The 18,455-nt window shown below is 45.2% G+C and overlaps 9 protein-coding genes across 9 annotated transcripts; 5 read left to right on the top strand and 4 right to left on the bottom strand. All coding sequences in view use genetic code 12, as the record gives it.

Annotated features, from left to right (window-relative positions):
- Positions 1 to 2,272: 2,272 nt before the first annotated feature.
- On the top strand, positions 2,273 to 3,970 carry CXQ87_001300 (uncharacterized protein; the record flags this gene model as incomplete). Its single annotated transcript, XM_025479842.1, has 1 exon — positions 2,273 to 3,970. One exon carries the CDS (start codon positions 2,273 to 2,275, stop codon positions 3,968 to 3,970), a length of 1,698 nt encoding a protein of 565 aa, XP_025339315.1.
- A 223-nt stretch (positions 3,971 to 4,193) lies between these two features.
- On the top strand, positions 4,194 to 6,308 carry CDC45 (DNA replication initiation factor; the record flags this gene model as incomplete). Its single annotated transcript, XM_025479843.1, has 1 exon — positions 4,194 to 6,308. The coding sequence occupies one exon, from the start codon at positions 4,194 to 4,196 to the stop codon at positions 6,306 to 6,308; it is 2,115 nt and encodes a 704-aa protein (XP_025339316.1).
- A 611-nt stretch (positions 6,309 to 6,919) lies between these two features.
- Positions 6,920 to 7,417, top strand: CXQ87_001302 (FAD-dependent oxidoreductase; the record flags this gene model as incomplete). Its single annotated transcript, XM_025479844.1, has 1 exon — positions 6,920 to 7,417. One exon carries the CDS (start codon positions 6,920 to 6,922, stop codon positions 7,415 to 7,417), a length of 498 nt encoding a protein of 165 aa, XP_025339317.1.
- Positions 7,418 to 7,527: 110 nt separating this feature from the next.
- Positions 7,528 to 8,187, bottom strand: CXQ87_001303 (uncharacterized protein; the record flags this gene model as incomplete). Its single annotated transcript, XM_025479845.1, has 1 exon — positions 7,528 to 8,187. The coding sequence occupies one exon, from the start codon at positions 8,185 to 8,187 to the stop codon at positions 7,528 to 7,530; it is 660 nt and encodes a 219-aa protein (XP_025339318.1).
- Positions 8,188 to 8,225: 38 nt separating this feature from the next.
- Positions 8,226 to 9,332, bottom strand: CXQ87_001304 (uncharacterized protein; the record flags this gene model as incomplete). The annotated part of the gene is made up of 1 exon (XM_025479846.1): positions 8,226 to 9,332. The coding sequence occupies one exon, from the start codon at positions 9,330 to 9,332 to the stop codon at positions 8,226 to 8,228; it is 1,107 nt and encodes a 368-aa protein (XP_025339319.1).
- A 648-nt stretch (positions 9,333 to 9,980) lies between these two features.
- Positions 9,981 to 12,414, bottom strand: CXQ87_001305 (uncharacterized protein; the record flags this gene model as incomplete). Its single annotated transcript, XM_025479847.1, has 2 exons — positions 9,981 to 11,796; positions 12,137 to 12,414. 2 exons carry the CDS (start codon positions 12,412 to 12,414, stop codon positions 9,981 to 9,983), a joined length of 2,094 nt encoding a protein of 697 aa, XP_025339320.1.
- A 573-nt stretch (positions 12,415 to 12,987) lies between these two features.
- CXQ87_001306 (uncharacterized protein) lies at positions 12,988 to 13,899 on the top strand (the record flags this gene model as incomplete). Its single annotated transcript, XM_025479848.1, has 1 exon — positions 12,988 to 13,899. One exon carries the CDS (start codon positions 12,988 to 12,990, stop codon positions 13,897 to 13,899), a length of 912 nt encoding a protein of 303 aa, XP_025339321.1.
- Positions 13,900 to 14,212: 313 nt separating this feature from the next.
- PTC7 (type 2C protein phosphatase) lies at positions 14,213 to 15,333 on the top strand (the record flags this gene model as incomplete). The annotated part of the gene is made up of 2 exons (XM_025479849.1): positions 14,213 to 15,214; positions 15,253 to 15,333. 2 exons carry the CDS (start codon positions 14,213 to 14,215, stop codon positions 15,331 to 15,333), a joined length of 1,083 nt encoding a protein of 360 aa, XP_025339322.1.
- Positions 15,334 to 15,369: 36 nt separating this feature from the next.
- Positions 15,370 to 18,405, bottom strand: CXQ87_001308 (uncharacterized protein; the record flags this gene model as incomplete). Its single annotated transcript, XM_025479850.1, has 1 exon — positions 15,370 to 18,405. The coding sequence occupies one exon, from the start codon at positions 18,403 to 18,405 to the stop codon at positions 15,370 to 15,372; it is 3,036 nt and encodes a 1,011-aa protein (XP_025339323.1).
- Positions 18,406 to 18,455: the final 50 nt, after the last annotated feature.

The following is an 18,455-nucleotide window of genomic DNA, read 5'->3' on the forward strand; positions in this document are numbered from 1 at the left end:
AGGCTGGCCACCTCAACTCACAACCTACTACAGCTTTCATTAAATAGATTCCACTCATTTACCCATGCAACCACTTTTCAAGCCCCTTTTACTATTTGTTCTTGCAAATTTTGTATCCGCAAGCATATTTGATTTCATTCACAACCAATTCCATCACGGTGAGGGAGACAAACCTTCTTATGAACAGAAAGTCCTAGACAGCCAGTGCGAAAAATACTTGTGTCCAGATACATTCGAGTGTGTTTCCAGTCCAAAGAAATGTCCCTGCCCTTTCCCTTCATCTCAAATGAGGTGCCCATTACCAAACGGTGATTTCGTGTGCATTTCGAAGCCCGCAGGTGATTTTGATAGACGCTACGATGATCCTGAGAAGAATTACAAGGTGGATGCTAAGAACGACGAGATTAGAGACTGTGGTTGGGTCAAGAGGGCCTGGCAAGGAAAGTTGTAAGTAACAAATGGGATATAGGTAGATTAAGCTTTACGCGTTCCAGTGATGCACTCGGCGCTCTAGAACAAAGCTATTACCACTCTGGTCCCAGAGTGGTCAAGGTGATTGGATAATAAAATAAATTATACTGAGAGATAAAATCATCGTGAAGGCTCGGTGACGATGAGATTACCACTTGATGATATTGTAGTCACAAACTGCAATCTTGTGCCTCTTCCACATTAGTTCTGATGTTTACATCAATGTTCGACGAACATAACGAGTCGAGAGAGTATTTGGAGATGCCAACTTGGTGCACATAAAGAATGCTAGAGAGTTACTATTCCTGAAAGATCATAGCAGCTCGAGCTTTTAAGACCAAAATATATAGACTTTGTAAAGAGATCAACCTTTCTGTGATTTCATGCTAAAATAGCTTAGATGGAAATTTTTGAGAACTGAAGAGTGACTTGTCAATCCGTTCAGCACCATCATTTTATACAACTTGACCTGAGGTAGCTAAAAAAAGAAAAGAGAAAGGGAATGAAACTGTGAATGATTAACTGTGAAAATGATCAAAAAAAAAAAAGTAGACCGTCTACGTAGAGCCATGCCATGTTCAGGGCTGACGACGATAAGCTGACAGATTTCGCGACGTGGCTACGCCTTATCTAACTTTCTTTGCTTGCCAATGAGAAAATTCGAGGAATTTAAGTGAAGTATTTTTAGATGATTCTGTTTAAAAATTTGTCACCTGAGTAATTTGCCTCGAGCTCGAAACTGACACCAAAAGGTGGGGACATCAAGACCAATTGTGTCAGAATGCACTCGGACCCTGAGTAGGCGAGAATGTAATTTCTTTTTCCGGCACGGCCCGGTTTTATTCAAAGTTAGAAAACACAGAGTGGAGCATTGTACACTTTCAGTCAATCTGAACAGGTTCCCGGCTGACTCCCACTGATGGGACTCCGACAACTGACAGAGTCCTCTCATGACGTCAGTATAAAAGTACAACTATGTAATAGCCTGCATAGTAAACAGAAAAAGAAAGAAAAACTACATTCTACCGCCAAATATTTGGCCTTGTTAAAAAATTAACTGCACTTTATAAGACAGTCCCAATGAACTGGAATCTCTGACATCCCATACGACCATAAATACCTTTTATCATTGTTGGATGAATCGTTTTATTCAGTCGCATGACTCCATCCATAGTATGATCAAAAGTGGCATGGACATCCTGGGGCGCCTGCAGGATGGCCTTTTAGAAGCTGATTACCGAGATTCTCCACAGAGATAATAGAGAGATGTCGCGCGACATTGCTGGGGAAATCCGCAGCTTTCCAGAGAACAAAAGAGACGTACTTTCGGTACCCCTAACCTGATATAGTTTTGAGGGCTGCGGACCAGTAATATTTAACTTTTCTACGAGCTCATCAGCTAGGCTCTCGAAAACATGTCACCTCGAAGGGTTTCCGTGGTCGCACCCCACTCTGGTCATATGAAGCGCCGCAGTATACTCAAGGTTTAAGGGGCCCGATTCCGGAGGTTTCGTAAAAAAGCAAACCAGCATAGCCTCTGTTAATTTGATAAAGAAGGTTTAGCGCTTCATGATAAAATAGTTTCTGTTGTAATTTCTGTTTGCGATTCAGCACTTTGCAGCCAAGCTCCCCTGCATTCTTGTCCTGCCGCTCACCTTCCTTTTTCTGCCTCCCTCACCTCCACTCCTCAGGTCATATATAACGCAAGGACCCCCAAAATTACCCGAACTTCTAACATTTTGCTACGACTATGACCATATCGATATCCGAAAGTGTCTATGATAGGAGGAGGTCGTCATGTATGGAACGTCGTCGTTCCGTCTCCTCCAACTACAAGTGCTTCCAGAACTACTACAACGCTCTCAAGTATCTCCAGCCGAAACCAACTTATATTTCGAACGTCCGTTCATCGGTTAACCACTGGCAGCTCAGGGACTTGGTGCAGGTTGATGCTTACACGGGGAGTATCTATCACACGCTAGACGACTCGATCAGAGCGTTGCTGGTATTCCCCTTGTATGAAGAAACCCTCAAGTCCCACGACTACTTGAACCTACCGTACTTTCCCAGATGCTTTAATCACAGCGCGGGTGGTCACATTGTCACAGGTGGCGTGGTTACCTCCCTGTCCAAGGTGTTCTCCATGGACATCCCAGACTTGACCAAATCCATTCCAGGCTCCTCCCACAGGCTGCCCAAGGGCTTATTCTCCTTCTATTCTCCATACACCGAGGGAGATCTCACGTTTAAGTTAGGTGAGATGATAAATAATGCCGTCACGGTTTACCCAGACTACCCGGGTGGAGACTCTCATTTCACATCCTACGTATGCAACAACGACTCCAATTTGTACGTGTTGGATATTGCAAACAGCAGAATTAGCGCAGACCGGAAGTTAGTTTGCGAGAACAATACTTCACTTAATAATGTCCACCAGCTGCCTGACGGAAGACTCCTAACAGCCACAGGAGACTCCAGCTCCATCTTTTTACTCGATCCAAAGTCGCCGAAGCCGCAAGTCGAGGTCATCAGAACTGCGTACGACTCCGGTTTCGGTATTTCGTACCATAATAATGAAAACACATTGGCAGTGGCATTCCAGGAAGGTGCATGCTTGCTCTTTGACCTAAGGAAAGCCACGGAAGAGCCGCTTTATGAGGTCAAATCCACAAGACCAGGCCATCAATCTGGCGCCTTCCGCTGCTGTAAGTTTTTACACACAGCGATTCAAGATTTGCTTGTCATTTCAGAGCATGTTGGAAGAGTTCATTTAGTGGATCTTCGTGACCTCGACCAGGACAACCAACAGGTGCTTGTATTCCCCTTTGCATTAGACCAGTATGGTCGCCACAAACACGAGAGGTTCAGTGTGCGTGACAAGCTCATGAACTCCCAAAGAAAGCACAGCTTCGCCAGTGCTGATGATGATATGAATGAAAAGAATGTGGATAAGCACAAGAGATTTGACATTTTTGACGAGTCACAGTCCCACTTTTCTGCACCTTTGGTCTATGACTACAACTATCTCGCGGAAGAGAATCCCAAGTTGTTTAAGGATTACGTCTATCAGCCACAGCCAATGCCCGTCTGCAACGAGGATGACGGCACCTTAGCACCTCCGGAGCTCAACCATCCACAGTGGAATTCCACGCCTAGTTCCATCAACAACGATTGCGTCTCTAATCAGGAAGAACCTCAGCCTCGCCACCTGAATCTGGTTTCTGTGGATCCCCACGATGTCAGACAACGTTTGGACTTGGAGGCAGGGCAAGGTATGTCGCACGATAATAATATGGCAGACTCCTCGCCTCCTCAGCAGCGTTATTCTTGTCATGACTCCTACCAACAATCAGTGAATCATATTCACGGTGAAATGGAGTTGTCCGGCTTGGACTGGCTCGAGAACCAGTTGTATATTGGTTGCGAGGATGGAGGCATTGTCACCTGGGACATTAATGTGCGTGCTCGCCGTAGTATCGGCAGCTTCTCTTATGTTTGATGGAACGCAAGCATGAACAGTTTTGCAACTACGGTTTTACGACGATAAAAATTTACGATGTACGGTTTTCTAAGCCTTTCTCGGTAGCCCTACTCTTTCAAGTCGCGTCGCGAGTGTCTTATTTTTGTTAGAGATACACGTGATCGTGATCCTACTACTCTTCAGCATCATTGACCATACTGCAGCTTTGACCAGGCAACCAAGCATAAAAACACCCTTTCTAATGTACATAAACCCTTCCCAGTATTCACAGGTGTTTTCTGATATCAAACGAACATCATCTTCCCATTCCACATGCAAGCTTATATTGTTTGTCTCGTGTCTCAGCATTGATAGCATATGTACGGCTAAGATATTGAGTCTAGTATTGAAAAAGAACCTTATCCAATACCAGCTTATTCCAGTTGCTGGGTACGCCGATTTGAAAGAACATTATCTCAAACTCGATCCAGAAGTGTCAAATGTCATTCTCATAGGCTGTGGAGCCATGGTTGATATCGAGTCTTTCTTCGAGATTGATCCAAATGACTACGTTACATCGCAAGACCCAATGCCGTTGAATCACTCACAGCCGCTCGAGGAACCAGACCAAGGCCCCTCATTCAGCAGAAAGATATACATCATGGACGGAAGCAGGCCGTGGAACTTGGACAATGTTTTCGGTTCACATATGGTAGTCTGCTTTGACGACGGATACATAGACAAGAATTTGGCACAGGAGCGAGAAAGCTTCAAGGTGTTGGTGGACGCGTCCGACCATGAGTCCAGTGATGAGTCCAGTGGTGAAGAGTCTGACGAACATGAAGTCATAGAAGATGAGGATGAGGAAGATATCGAAGACGATGGCGGTGTCGTTACCGATGACTCTGGCGAGAACAGAAAACGCCGTCTTGAAGAAGCTGAAAATAAAAAGTTACGAAAACAGAGGAGGAAAGAGCTCAATGCAAGCGAGAATGTTATTGAGACCTACTACAACCAGGGAACCGCTGTGTTGACAGCCACAACCGCCATCATATATGCATTATTGGCCACGATTGGTGAAACTAGCATAGATAATCTTTGGCTCTCAATCATTGGTGCTTCATCCCTTGATCGACTCCACCCAGAGGTCTATGACAAAATACAACCTCTATTCCTGGAGGAAGTTCATCGACTCAACCCATCTAATGCCGGGACTGAGAGATCTGCAGACTCCACAGCCCTATCGATAGAGAAGGATTATCACTTGTTCTTGTTACGTCACTGGACGCTATATGACTCATTTTTCTATTCATCCTTAGTGAACTCCAAACTCAATCTTTGGACCGAGGATGGCAGGAAAAAGCTACACAAATTGTTCGCTAAAATGGGCATTTCCCTTTCGGTTGCTCAACAAAAGTGGCTATACATGGACATATCCGTCAAAAAGAACTTGCCGACCATCTTCAACAAATACCTACCTCTTTACGGACTTGAGGGCATCGTGAGGGATGGATTTGTCAGAACATTCGGCTTCGTTGGACAACTATCAGCCATGGAATGTGTCGAAGCCCTTGTTGCCCTTCTTGAGTCCGACGAGAGAATAAGCGGGGACAAGAACCACGACAAAGATGAGGATATCAACGAGAAGATCGAAAGAAAGGAGAAGCTATGGGTCAACAATTTCTGGTCCTCTTGGGATGCGCTTAACATGAACAATCATGGCAATGCTTCAAGAATTGTATCCTCCAACACAAACTCGTTAGCCTCAGCTTTAAGTTCCAAGAAGTTGAAGGGTTACGACCTTTTGATGAGGGGCCTTGAAAAGGCAAAAGATATTCAGCAAATCATTTTCAAGACAGGTATGTCTGTCTTGGAAAGAAAGCTTATGAAAAACTTACGACTTTATCGACTTTGCGTGTTGAATGATGGATCCATTCCCGACTTGAGCATGTTCAATAACCCACTTATTCTCACAAAGTTGGGCAATTGGCTCTTGGAGAACATTAATGAGCTTGAGTTCCTTAATCTCGCCTCAAAGAATGACAAGTCTCTCTCAAATGCATTGAAACCTCTCGTCCTAGCCAGTTTGGACCCTGCATCTGACACATATCTTGTCATTGGTCTTGCACCAAAATATCCAAGGGGACTTGATAATTCTGCAAAAGCCAAAATTGCTCAAGAAACCAAAGATAGACCACATCAACACGATTCTACTTTCATGACTCGTCTTAATACCTTCAGCGTTGCATTCCAAAGAGTTGCTGCATCATCGGATGCGAAGGTGAGAATCAATAGTTTTGAGTCCTCCATCATCGAGATTCGTAAAGACGACCTACTGCCATTCTTGGAGAAACTCACTTTAAGTGGATTAATTTAATCCTATTAGCATGGTACCAACTAATGCAGCAAACTGTTATCAGCATGCAGTGACGAGACCCTGAGCGCATATTTTGATGCACATACTACACATCTAAAATCGTCATCTTAAGCTATTCATCATGACAAAGCACGTGGTAGTTGGGTATGTAAAAGTTCAATTGATTGATACAGCTTGCTAACATAAGAGCGGGAATCATCGGTTTATATACTACTTTTGAACTTCTAAACAAGGGAATTGATCCTGCTAGCATAACCATAATTGCTGAGTTTTTCCCCGGTGACCAATCCTTCCATTACGCATCTCCCAACGCGGGTGCTTACTTCACGCCATTCGTTGATAAGATAAAATTCTGTCGCTATACTTACGAGAGCTACGACTCACTTCGCAAGTTTATAGGAGAAGAGCTCACCGGAATTGAAAAGACGCATACCATAGAACATTTTGCTGAAACAATTGACCAATCGGAGGTACAAGATATATTGAACTTCATTCCTGACATCACAATTTCTCAATTACCATCGCCGGGATGCTCCACTAAGGCGTCATACACCGGCATCACTTTTAATCCACCATTGCTAACCCTGAATCTTCTTGAAGCCTTCAGAAAGATGGGCGTTAATACAGTCGTGAAACGCCTATCTAAACTCGATGAAGCGTTTCTTAAAGGTACCACTGCGGTGTTCAATTGCTCAGGTTTAGGAGCAGCTGAGCTTGTCGGCGACAAGAAGATCTTTCCGACACGAGGCCAAGTTGTAGTCATTTGTGATCCAAGAATCCAATCGGTGGTGACAGAATGGAAGCAAGAAAGTTCGACTTACATTATACCGAGGCCTCACTCTAAGGCCCACGAGGTGATCCTCGGTGGCTTCTACCAACATCACGTCGCAACTCCGCATACATTAATCAGTGAGACCCAGGATATTATCGACAGAACTCTGAGGCTTTGCCCTGAATTACTTCATCATAAATCGATAGATGATCTCCAGTTGTTGAGAGTCGTTGCAGCTGTTCGTCCTTCAAGAGAAGGTGGTGCAAGGATAGAGAAAGAGATTACCCCAGAGGCAGCATTTTTCATAACTATGGTGCTGGAGGACTGGGATACTTAAATGGACTAGGAATGGCCAAACATTGCGTGGAACTCTACCTCTCGGATACCTAGTTTTGTCGTGTAATATCGTATGTAATGATGAAACCACAATTCTGGATTGAAGCTAATCTATACCTTGTCTGTATTAAATTTCATGAAGTTTTCATCGTGCAGATGCTCATCGAATTTGTTTGTGTCTGTTTTGAAAAGGCCATGATGCTCTTTCATCAGCGCTTCCGCTCCTCTTCTAGCCTCCTTGAGCACGATAGAGTGAGCAAGTCGGGGAGCAATATTCTTGTTAAACAATCGGTCCATGTCTTCCAAGGCAAGGCCTTTTGTTTCTGGAATACAGAAGTACACGAAAGGAACAGACAAAACTGCCAAAGATGCAAAAAGGAAATAAATGCCGTAGCCCATCGATCGGATCATGTCCGACGTGAAACGACTCATGATAAAAATTGGGATCCAAGACACAGCAGCATTGATTGCCTGGACAAAAGAACGGATATTTTGATCAAAAACTTCGCTGCCAACGACAAAAGGACCTCCTGACCAAGCAAGAATGAAAGATGCGATCCAAATATACATCATAACGATCGCAGCAGTACCACCAGGGCCAGCTTCTACGCCCGGCTGCGTAGGATCGTTCACCTTAATATATGCGCCGATGTACCAGAAGCATAGCGAACAAACGGTCGAGGAACACATGAAGGCCTTTCGTCTACCAAATGAATCCACAATGAAGAGAATGTAAATGAAGGTGCAAACAAATTTGACAACACCAAACATGCCAGTCGAGAATAGGGTAGCGTTAGTCCCGTTGACCCCTAAACTTCCAAAGATCCTGGGGAGTAATAATTGATGGACTGAATACCCAAAAAGTTTTGAAAAAGGAACAATAAGCAGGTGAGGCATAGACGATAGAGGATTCTTCTGTCTTTACTGAGGAACACTTGCTTAAAGGGGTCCGTGATACCAAGTCCGACATGGTTGCGCTGATATTCAATCGACTCCTTAACCTGATTGACCTCGTAGATGATGTACTCGTCATCCTCACTCAAATTTCTGAACCATTTTAAATTATTGATTGCTCTGTCATGCCTGTTAACAGAAAACAACCATCTAGGACTCTCTTTCATGATGATGCTTCCCACGAGAAACATTCCACTAGGAATAAGCTGTATAGCAAAAGGAATTAACCACTGTTTCTTGCTTGATGCGATATGTGTGTCGATCCCGTAATTGATCCAAAAACCGACCAAGTCTCCCACCCGCCAGCCGATTTCATATAATGCAATGATTCTGCCTCTGATGGCAGGAGGACTGATTTCAGAAAGATACACGGGAGTCAAGTTCGTCGAGAACCCGACAGCAAGACCAGCAAGCACTCTTCCCACGTAAATTGGAGCAAGTCCATTCTCAGATGAAGCAGCCAACATGATAGCAGAGCCAACAGTGATGGTGGCAGCAGCAATAATGAGTGAAATCCGTCTACCCCAGTAATAGGAGAACGGATATGAAATGAGGGCTCCAAAGAAGCAGCCGGCGTGAAAGACTGATATGACGTCAGAGATGATTTTATCGGCGTGAGCTTCAGTCATGTTGTTCAACCCAAACTCATCTCTGAATGATTTTAAAGCAACGGTGCCACCGATAAAACCACCATCATATCCAATAATTATAGCAGCAGCAGAAGCGATAAGGGCTGTACCGTAAATGCGCCAGTTGTAGACAGCAGGCGGTGTAGGCCTTTCCTCATACTTCTCGAAGAGCTTCTTCAACATCAAAACATCCTTCGTCTTCTGCCACGCCAGCATCTTGGGTCCTTCATTCTTATCGAAATTGTAGGTCAGAGTAGATAACGCTTCCAGCTTGGATATCTCGCCATCAGTGTGCGTGTAATCTGAATCACAAAGCAGCTTGACCTTACCCATAGGCAAACGTTGTAGAAGCTTTTGGAGGATTTTGGTGATATTGCTTCAAACCAGGATCCTCCAAACCTTTTATATTACGAAGCAGATAGTTCACGGGAATTTATAACCAGGATCAGAGTGGAGAAGCATATACCAAGCTAAAGTTTGATGCAGTTTTTCGTGCAGGTCGAGCTCATCGATCAGAGTCCGAAGTGAGACATTTCACTCACCTGCGCCTCCATGGTCCCAATGTAGATATGGCAATAAAACTGAAGTTCGACTTTTGCATCCGTGGATTATAGCTTTGTAAAATCTTCATTAAAAAACCCAGTTCCAGGTAATCTGATTGACGGGGGTGTCGCGGGGCTCTTCGGTCCGTCATAGGCTGGCCCCCACACGGATTGGAACCGCTCATGATGTGAGCAGCCCCTGGAAGCACATTTGGAGCGTAATACGAGGGAAAAGGTGACGATTCTCGTGGGATCCCCCAATTTTCCCCCAATTTCCCCACGTTTCAAGGGGTTTATTGGAAAATATCGTGGGGGACCAGCAATCTAGCGTGGAGGAAGCGGCAAGTTCGTGGGGGCCCTTCATCCTACCCCAAACTTATTCTGACATCACCTCCACGTTATGCTTTTCCCCGTGGGGAGGTTGCGCATGATAGGTTGCTTATTCGAAGGCAAACTCGCCTAATTCGCCCTCTAATTCCAGCTTGCGCTTCTCTAATTCGTTAACATTCTCCGTGAGAGCCGAGACTTCATCAAAACGCCTTTGCCGTTTAGCCTCCTCCATTTGCTGCTCAACCAAAAATTTCTGCTCGCTGACGACCATGAGTTCTTCTCGTAATTCTCGAATTTGCTTCTTGGTGAGCCTAGGTTTAGTGGGCACGGGGCTTGGTGAGGCAATCTCGGAGTTGTTATCAAATGGCTTTAGTTCACCAATTTGCCCAGTCAAGCGTGTCTTCTCCAATTCCTGATAATGGTCGTTTATACGTTTGAAGTGGAGGAGCGAGTCTTGTAAGAACACAATAGTCAGCTTATAAACATTTGTCACAAGCGACGGGTTGAATAATGGAACATATTTCTTGGAAGTTGGATCGAGTCGAAACAGCTCGCGCTTGAAGTTTTCGATTGCGATTTCGAAGTCTTTAAGGTACTTCATAAGTTTTGTTCGTAGCTTGTTAATCTCGTCAGTGTGCTCCTCAAGACCACTTGCAGCCAAATTGTCGTAACGCGGCAATGATGTGGAAATGTGCATCTTGAGCATCAAAAGCTCGTCATAAGTTGCAAATATGGCAGAGGCTTCTTCGGGATTATCTGATCTACCACGTGGAATTAGCGTGTCTTTGCACGTCTTGCAACATCTAAAGGAGAAGATGCTGGCATGCCTTGACTTTTCTTGATTCAACAGAACCAATGTGTCCCAATTATTGATGACATGAGGTGGGTAGTTAAGAGTGGGAAGAAGCTTCATGAAAATGCCAGCAGGAACTTGTAAGGAGCACATTGAAGACATGTCTTCAGAGTTAATGGCTAAGTCACTTACTATGGATCCACATAGACGACAATGGTGTTTCCTGACAAGAAAGTTGAACTTCGCATAACAAAGTGGACAGTGAGTGATCTCGTCATCGATCTGCCAATTCTCGTGCCCAACAATTTCTTTTTCTTTCTCGAGATACTCCTCTGTACTGTAAGGTGGCCTTGGGGAATTGAAGACCAGAAAGACTGAGTTCCTATGTTCGGCATGCCATAGATAGTTCTCCGCCATAAGGTTTGTGAGTTTGATGAACCGCTTTTGGAGCACGTCTCGTCTCGATTGTTTCTCCGCCACTTTCCTGGTTCGTATTTTGGCAAAGCTCTCTGTCAAGTCTTTGCTGTTGACTTGTGTGCCCAACTTGACCAGCGGCTTGTTGAAGTAGCAGCTCTCACAAGACCTGGCAAAAACACCGTACGAGTCATACTGAGGTAGAGTGTCTTTGGATGCTGCATTGTTAAGTTTGACTCGATATCTCGTATGGTCATTGCAGTAAAGCAAACCGCATTTTCGGCAGTTGACAACTCCGGTTCTCACATTAAGGAGCTTTTTACACTCCTTCTGGGAGCAATAGTTTGGTTTTCCGGGAACGGGCTGCTTCCAATGTGCCCTTTTTAAAGAACTCTTCAGCCCCGTATCTGGGGTTCCTTCTTGAGCTTCTCCATTGACGTCACTGAGACCAAAACCGTTGCTATCATCAAACAAATCGAGTTTTAGGGTCTTTTTAATGGGTGTTTTTTTCTGGACTGATGTTTCATTTTCTTTACCGGTGTGGGAGTCATCGATGTGTCGGTTGAGTTGGATCAAGGAGACCATATCCTCGTCGCATATTGGACAAATAAGTTTTTCGGAGTTATCTCGTAGTTCTGTTTCTCCAGTGGTTGAGGATGGACTTGTCGGTAGATCGACGTCTTTTGAGGAGATGGGGGTCATATTGAGCTCTGCCTCCCTGGCATGTACTACTGTGGAACGCTATCGCTTATCAAGGCTTGATACTATGGCTACGATCACGTGACCAATTTCCAAACATCCAGGAACCGACCGGTAGCCTGGTATATCGAAGAAGGCCATTGGTGGCTTATTATGACCTAAAACGAAGCCACAACTACAATTTCTCTTTGTATACTTTTATTGGCACGCGCTGGGCATGCCATGATGCGAGCATAGTACATGTCCATGGAGAACTCTCCGTCAACCCGCTTCTCCATCATCTATCCGTACTTCATGTTCAATTGTCCCGCGGGACACTCACCGACTTCAATATATATAATGTGCGGCCAATCGCTTACTCCAACTTCTGGACCAAAGACTCCAACGCCTTGCCGAAGTCAACGTTAGGGTCCTCCAATGTCTTCAAAGACAAACCAGCACCGCTAGATGGCTTGTCCTTAGGAGCGTGCAATCTGGCGTACTCAGCCTTGGCCTCCTTTATCAACTTCTCCTGCTTCTTCCATTCCTCGGCCTTGTGCTGTTCACTGACAGCAGACTCCAAGTTGTATCTGTGGACGGCTCCGTAGAGGACACCAGCGCCGAGAGCGGAGTATCTTAACACGTTGAATGTCGACATCTGGAAATTCAAAAGGTGATGTGTTGTGTGGAGTTGGACCTTAGTATATTTTTTTTCGCTCGGTTTTGTTTTCTCACTCCATTTTGATTGGACGTCAGGCGGACCCCCGTACATCCCGTGGGGTCCACCACACCTATAGCCCAAGCTTTTCTGGTGGGGAAGGGTGTAAACGCGTGTTTTAGGCTGATCTATGATAGATGGTAAGAAGTGAATTGAAGCCGTCTTTTCTGACGAGCTCGGCGGTAAAAGAGGGGGTATTTTCTGGAGTGAAAAATTTCGGACCCAAGCACGTGACCTGGTTCGACCCTTACAGTTTCAATCCACGAAGCCTGATCAAAAGAATGCAAGCATGTTTCGGCATTTCTGATACCATCAAGGTCACAAATGTACTATACTTACTCCATGACGAGCTGTGGAGAAGCTGTCACTTCCTGATTCGGAGTGGCTGCGAACGCACCTTGCAGGAATTTTGCAGCCATTTCTGAGACAGAAAGTCCAAGACAGCATGCTGGGGTATGATGGATATATAGAAATGCCCCGGCTTTCTTTGCTCCTTTTCGTAAAATGCACTTCATGAATTACCCTGATGAAAACGAACCTAACAATTTTGCGAGTACAATAAAGCTTCTGACGGAGCTGGCAGACTGTGCTCGAGACATCTTTCTGCCTATATTTGAGCATGGTGATACACTGATGTACGAAACGAAACAAGAGGAGGAGTTTGATTCAGACGAAGAAGAAGATTTGAGTACAGCAGACGAAGAAGAAGACGAAGACGAAGAATTTCATGTTCCTCCAGAATCAGAAAGAGTAAGGTCGCCAGCCGATATAGCAGAAGGAAGCTTTTTCTGGCTCCCCGGTTACGATTTGACACATTCATTCCCTTACATCACCGGCCTTCCGCACGTCCCTACCATGTACATTCGCCTCATCCGCTTCATGAGATACCACTTTTTAAAAGTCGAATGGTTGGTGGGTCGTAGAACAGCACGCTTAGTGTCATGTCTTTGGAACGCACACAGACGCAGAAACGAGTACCTCGACCTGCGTCCCCCCGAAGATACTTCCGAGCCAATCATTGAGGTCGGAATGCTCGAGGAGTTTGTGCTTTCGGTGATGAAGACTGTCTTGCTTCTCAACGGCATTGACCCTGCAGCACATCGTGCTGAAATGGAAAATGACAATGATGAGGGCTACGACGCATCAGACGAGCTGGATGACGATCTTACACCTGTGACGCTGCCAGAAGCCACCGACTGGGAATGGCGTTTGGATAACCTGCCCTTGATTGACGATCTTTGCCAGACACCCTACGGGTTTCGCAGCCAATCGCCAATTGGATCGGAGCGTGTTTGTCGAAACCAGTCAGACCAAGAGACGATCCAGGAAATCATTGGCGAGGTAGAACGTGGAGCCAGATTGCAGCGAAAATTCAACCAGCAGCGTGAATCGCTTTTGGCCGCTTTGGACCCTAGACGGTTATGAGTGCTTAACGGCTGCAAACTCTCTACGTCACACACCCAGATACCAACCCCCGCCGTAGACCATTGAGATTTACATTTTCAATAAAAGACAGAAAAAACCAGCTTCTCTCGTTCCCTTATGCATGTTCCGCCAGCGGATCTGATCAACCTATTGTCTCCTCGAGCTTCTTCCTTGTAAGCACTCCCGCACCAATATCAACACCACCTACATCCTCAGCCAAGCCAGAAACCCCTAGCGACTCGTTCCCCGCTATCATCTTTTCTGTCCCGCTGTGTGCATGCGCGTGTACTTGCTTTTCTGCTTCCTACTCCCCATGCTCTTATCGGCGCTCACCAAAAGAGCCCTTCTTGGCTCTGCCAAGTACTCAGCTGAGCCGGCTGCTCTCAGACGTTTCATTTCGTTTTCGCCATTTGCCAGATTCTCCGATAACGCAGCTTCCAACAACTACTCGTCTGATAAGCACTGGAGCTCGGGAGAACAGGGGCCCTCTTCTGAATCGCCCAATTCATCTTCCACAGGAGCTGCCTCCCTGGCCTCTGCGTCATACAACTACGACAAGGCTTCGATAGACCGAATCGTCAACTTCAATGTCGCCGTGGCGTTCCAGCCCAAGAACAGAACAAAGTCCAATGTGTTCACAAGAAACAAGAAGCTCTCGCCAGCCGAGACGTCGCCCTCTGGTGAAGACAATCTTTTTGTCTCGCAGCAATCCTCAGACGGCTATTTCGCTTTAGGTGTGGCCGACGGTGTCGGCGGCTGGGCAGAGGCTGGCTACGATTCCTCTGCCATTTCCAGAGAATTGTGCCATATCATGAAGACCGTGTTCGAGTCCGGTGACAACGGCCACAGCGTTACCCCAAAGTCGCTCCTCTCAAAAGCATTTGAGGACGTCATGGCTTCGCCTAAGGTCGAAATTGGCGGAACCACAGCTTGTCTCGGTATCTTCGCCCCTGACAGGAAGCTCAAGGTCGCCAACTTGGGCGATTCTTGGTGTGGCGTGTTCAGAGACCATAAGCTTGTGGAGGAGACGCAATTCCAGACCCACAACTTCAACACTCCTTTCCAACTAGCCAAGATTCCACAGCATATCTTGCAAGAGGCTGCTCGCCAGGGAAAGAGCTACATCACAGACACACCAGCCATGAGCGACGAGTACGAGTGGCAACTTGAAAAGGGCGATCTTGTGCTTTTCGCTACTGACGGTGTTACAGACAATGTTGTGCCGCAAGACATTGAGGTCTTCTTAAGAGATAAAAATGAGAAACAGGCTACTTTGCCAGATACAGCTACCAGTCTTGTGAGTGAGGTGGTGAAGGTCTCGAAGGATCAAGATTTCCCAGCGCATTTGCCCAGGAATTGTCTAGGCTCACGGGACAGAAGTACTTGGGTGGAAAAGAGGACGATGTGACCATTGTGTTGGTCGAAGTGTTATAAATAGATAAACTAGACGAATGAAAATAACTGTATTGGCTATTGATCCATGTTGTTAATCAACCGGATGATCTTATCTCTGTTTGCCTTTTGAGCCGCCTGCTCTCTCACCACCCTGTTGACAAAATTGTTGTCCGAGGGCAAGTGCATTTCCTTGACGCTATTCTTTTTAGAAAGGAAGTTAAACTTGACTCTACCGTCCGGAGAGTTCAAATTGGATGACCGTTCATTTTCGGGAGTAGCATTGACAAAATTGGAGGGAGCCGGAACTTTGAAGTTACCCTTGGAGCGAGCTTGTGATATATGAAGCGACTCCTGTAGAGCATCTCGTATTCCAGCATCAATTGTGTCAGCAAACCTTTTATCTTCTTCTTGCTGGTTCCATGGCGCTAGTCCATCCTCTTCCTCATCCAGGTCTTGGCCAAGGTCTTGTGTAGTTTCTTCGTCATCTAAATCATCCTCGTCCTGGAGCTCATCATTTTCGTCATCACTGTTTTCAGCAGTTGCTTCCTCATCCTCATCCTCAAACTGCTGATCAACGAGTTCGTCGTCACTTCCGACAGAGGAGTCGTCATCATCTGAAAAGTCATATTCATCCTCATCCTCATCCTCTTCATGATCGGATTCGACAAATATGGGCTTGTCTTGTTTTGGAGCATCCTTTTGCTCCGTGTTGAACTTTTGAAGCAAAGATAGCGCAAGCATGGGGTTATCCAAAGCGGGTTGTATGTACATCTTGGAATAAACATCACGCACGGCGAAACTCACCTCTTGTGGTAGCGGATGTTTCTTAGTCAGCACGTAGTACTGGAAGAAAGTAAGGAAACCTTCCATAGACTTTGTGCCACCCACTAGAAGACGTGCCCTATCAACTTTCGAGAAACTGATGTTGTTAATGAGGGCACAGCATAAACTTATCCTAAAGTAGTTATCATTGAGATCAATTTCAACTCTAGAATTTGGTAAAGGAAGATTGTTTGCATGTCCCAAAGTCACCACCTTATAGAGTAAGTCAATTATGCATCGGAAATCAATAATGCTTGCTGTGAAGAGAGCTGCAAAGAACCTCATCTGTGCAACTCGAGCCAAATTCTGCCTGTAATCATTGAGCTCTAACCCTCTTATCACCTTCTCGGTTAACGTATCAATGATGAGAGGTATGCAAACGTTTTCAGATCCAAGACGTCTTAAAACTTTTGCATATAGATGAAGCTTATCGAGTCCAAGTTCCTCAGGCTTCAGGTAGAGCTCGACGAAAATGTTCCGAGCCTCGGGGCAGCCCTGAAAATTTATTTTTGAAAGAAAGGCGGATGGAAGTTGTGATTTGTTCTTCCAGAGCACAAATCTCACCATGTGTGTGATGAAATCTTCAATTGGTGACAACTCCACCGCCACATGTTTTATTTTACTCTTCGTAGCAGTAAATGAGTTCACAATCAAGAACATATTACGCAATGACAATTTTTCATTGACAGATAATCTTGAAGACTTGGACTGTTTGCTTAAAAGAGAAAGCATCTCACGTGTGGTTTCCTGATAGTCGGGTTCAAACAAAAGGAACTTACCGCAACGCTCATAGAAGATCAGCAAAATGTCAGCATTGTTAGTACCCTCAATGTTAAGCGTGAGTCTTCGTATTTTATGGAACACAACATGTGTTGGGATGAGCTTGAACTTCACGAGCTCTATGAAGAACGACAAGTTCTTGAAGTTTATAACATCCCTGTAGATCAGAGATCTAAAACCACGGTCTAGAGCATCAATGAGTTCTGTTATTAGCTCTGGAAAAAGAGACTCGTTGATCTTGAGAAACCTCGCAAACAAGTTGACATTATCTATCTTCTTCACTTCAAGAAAAAATCGTAGTAGTCGATTTTGTGTCGCCTTGGTTTGCGGTATTAATGTTTGCAATTCACAAGTAAGCTTATTGATATCGTCCTCAGATGTGGCGTTTTCAAGCTTTTCTAGCCAATGGGCCACCATTTCACCCTCGGTGAGCTTGGCGTATTCTTTTTTCTGAAGATCACGGCTTCCGAGTTGCACGGCCTCTTCCGCAGTGGGTACTTTCAAGTAAAAATTTCTTTCACGTTGATCCTCCCACCAGCCTTGAGCATCGTCATCTGTGCTTGCTTTGACGACAACATCAGACTCATTAGCAGCTGGTTCGCTGGAAAGGTCTAGCTGGGGAAGCTCTGTGTGTAGCAATTCAGCTAAAACTGGACAGCCATTTTTGAGTGCTTCAACCACCTTTGTTTTTTCCTCTAGCTCTTGCTGGATATCATCGAGCACCTTGCCTGTACGGATCATGGCCTTCTTGTTTCTGAGATCGAGTGCCAATTTTTGTTTGTGCAGAGTTTCCCAAAGTTTGACCGACTTTTCGAAATACATATTGCATAACTGTTTGACGAGATTGAGTGTGTCGCCTTGTAGGAGCAACTTTTCGCCATCATCAAATATAAATGCATATCTCTTTAACCATGATATCAAGATAGGAAGAGCATATGCCCTACTGAATTGATATGATAGGATATCCTTGAGCAAAGGAATAATGATTGGATCGTCTGGATGCTTTGTAAACAATTTTAGGGAAGCAGACGATAGCAGCTCATGGTCACACTGTTGTAGAGAAGGTGCGATTCCAGTCAAGTGAAATTCAGTGATGATCTTTAGAAGCAGCCTCTGTTTAGGCATAAGGTCTGGCTGCTCTTTATCCACAAGTGCATTCACCACCTGCGATAAGTAGTATGGCGTGAATGGGAGATTGAGACGCTGATGAAGCGCAGAGACTATCTCTGTTGTAGGTAGTATGTCATCATTTTTTGAAACTTTCATGGTACCTTCAAACAAGGGATTGACAATCTCTGCCAGGTATTTTTCCAAACTTAATGTCTCCACATCCTTGAGTACATGCTTGAATTGATCTGCGTTCAAAGCTGTTCTGAGCTTCTTCACGAAACCTGTGTTTTTCTTCAAACTCAGGTCCTGTTTCGCTGCAAGCTTGTAGACCAGTTCACCAGTCCAGGCCCTCTCATTGAGTTCACGAAGCTCTAGGCGTCGCGTGATATCATTGGACATGAAATTGAAGAATACAAGAGTTGGATCGGTGAAATAGTAGGTGGGTATTG

The sequence above is a fragment of the Candidozyma duobushaemuli genome (assembly GCF_002926085.2).
Source record: "Candidozyma duobushaemuli strain B09383 chromosome Unknown A_B09383, whole genome shotgun sequence".
Lineage (NCBI taxonomy): Eukaryota > Fungi > Ascomycota > Pichiomycetes > Serinales > Metschnikowiaceae > Candidozyma > Candidozyma duobushaemuli.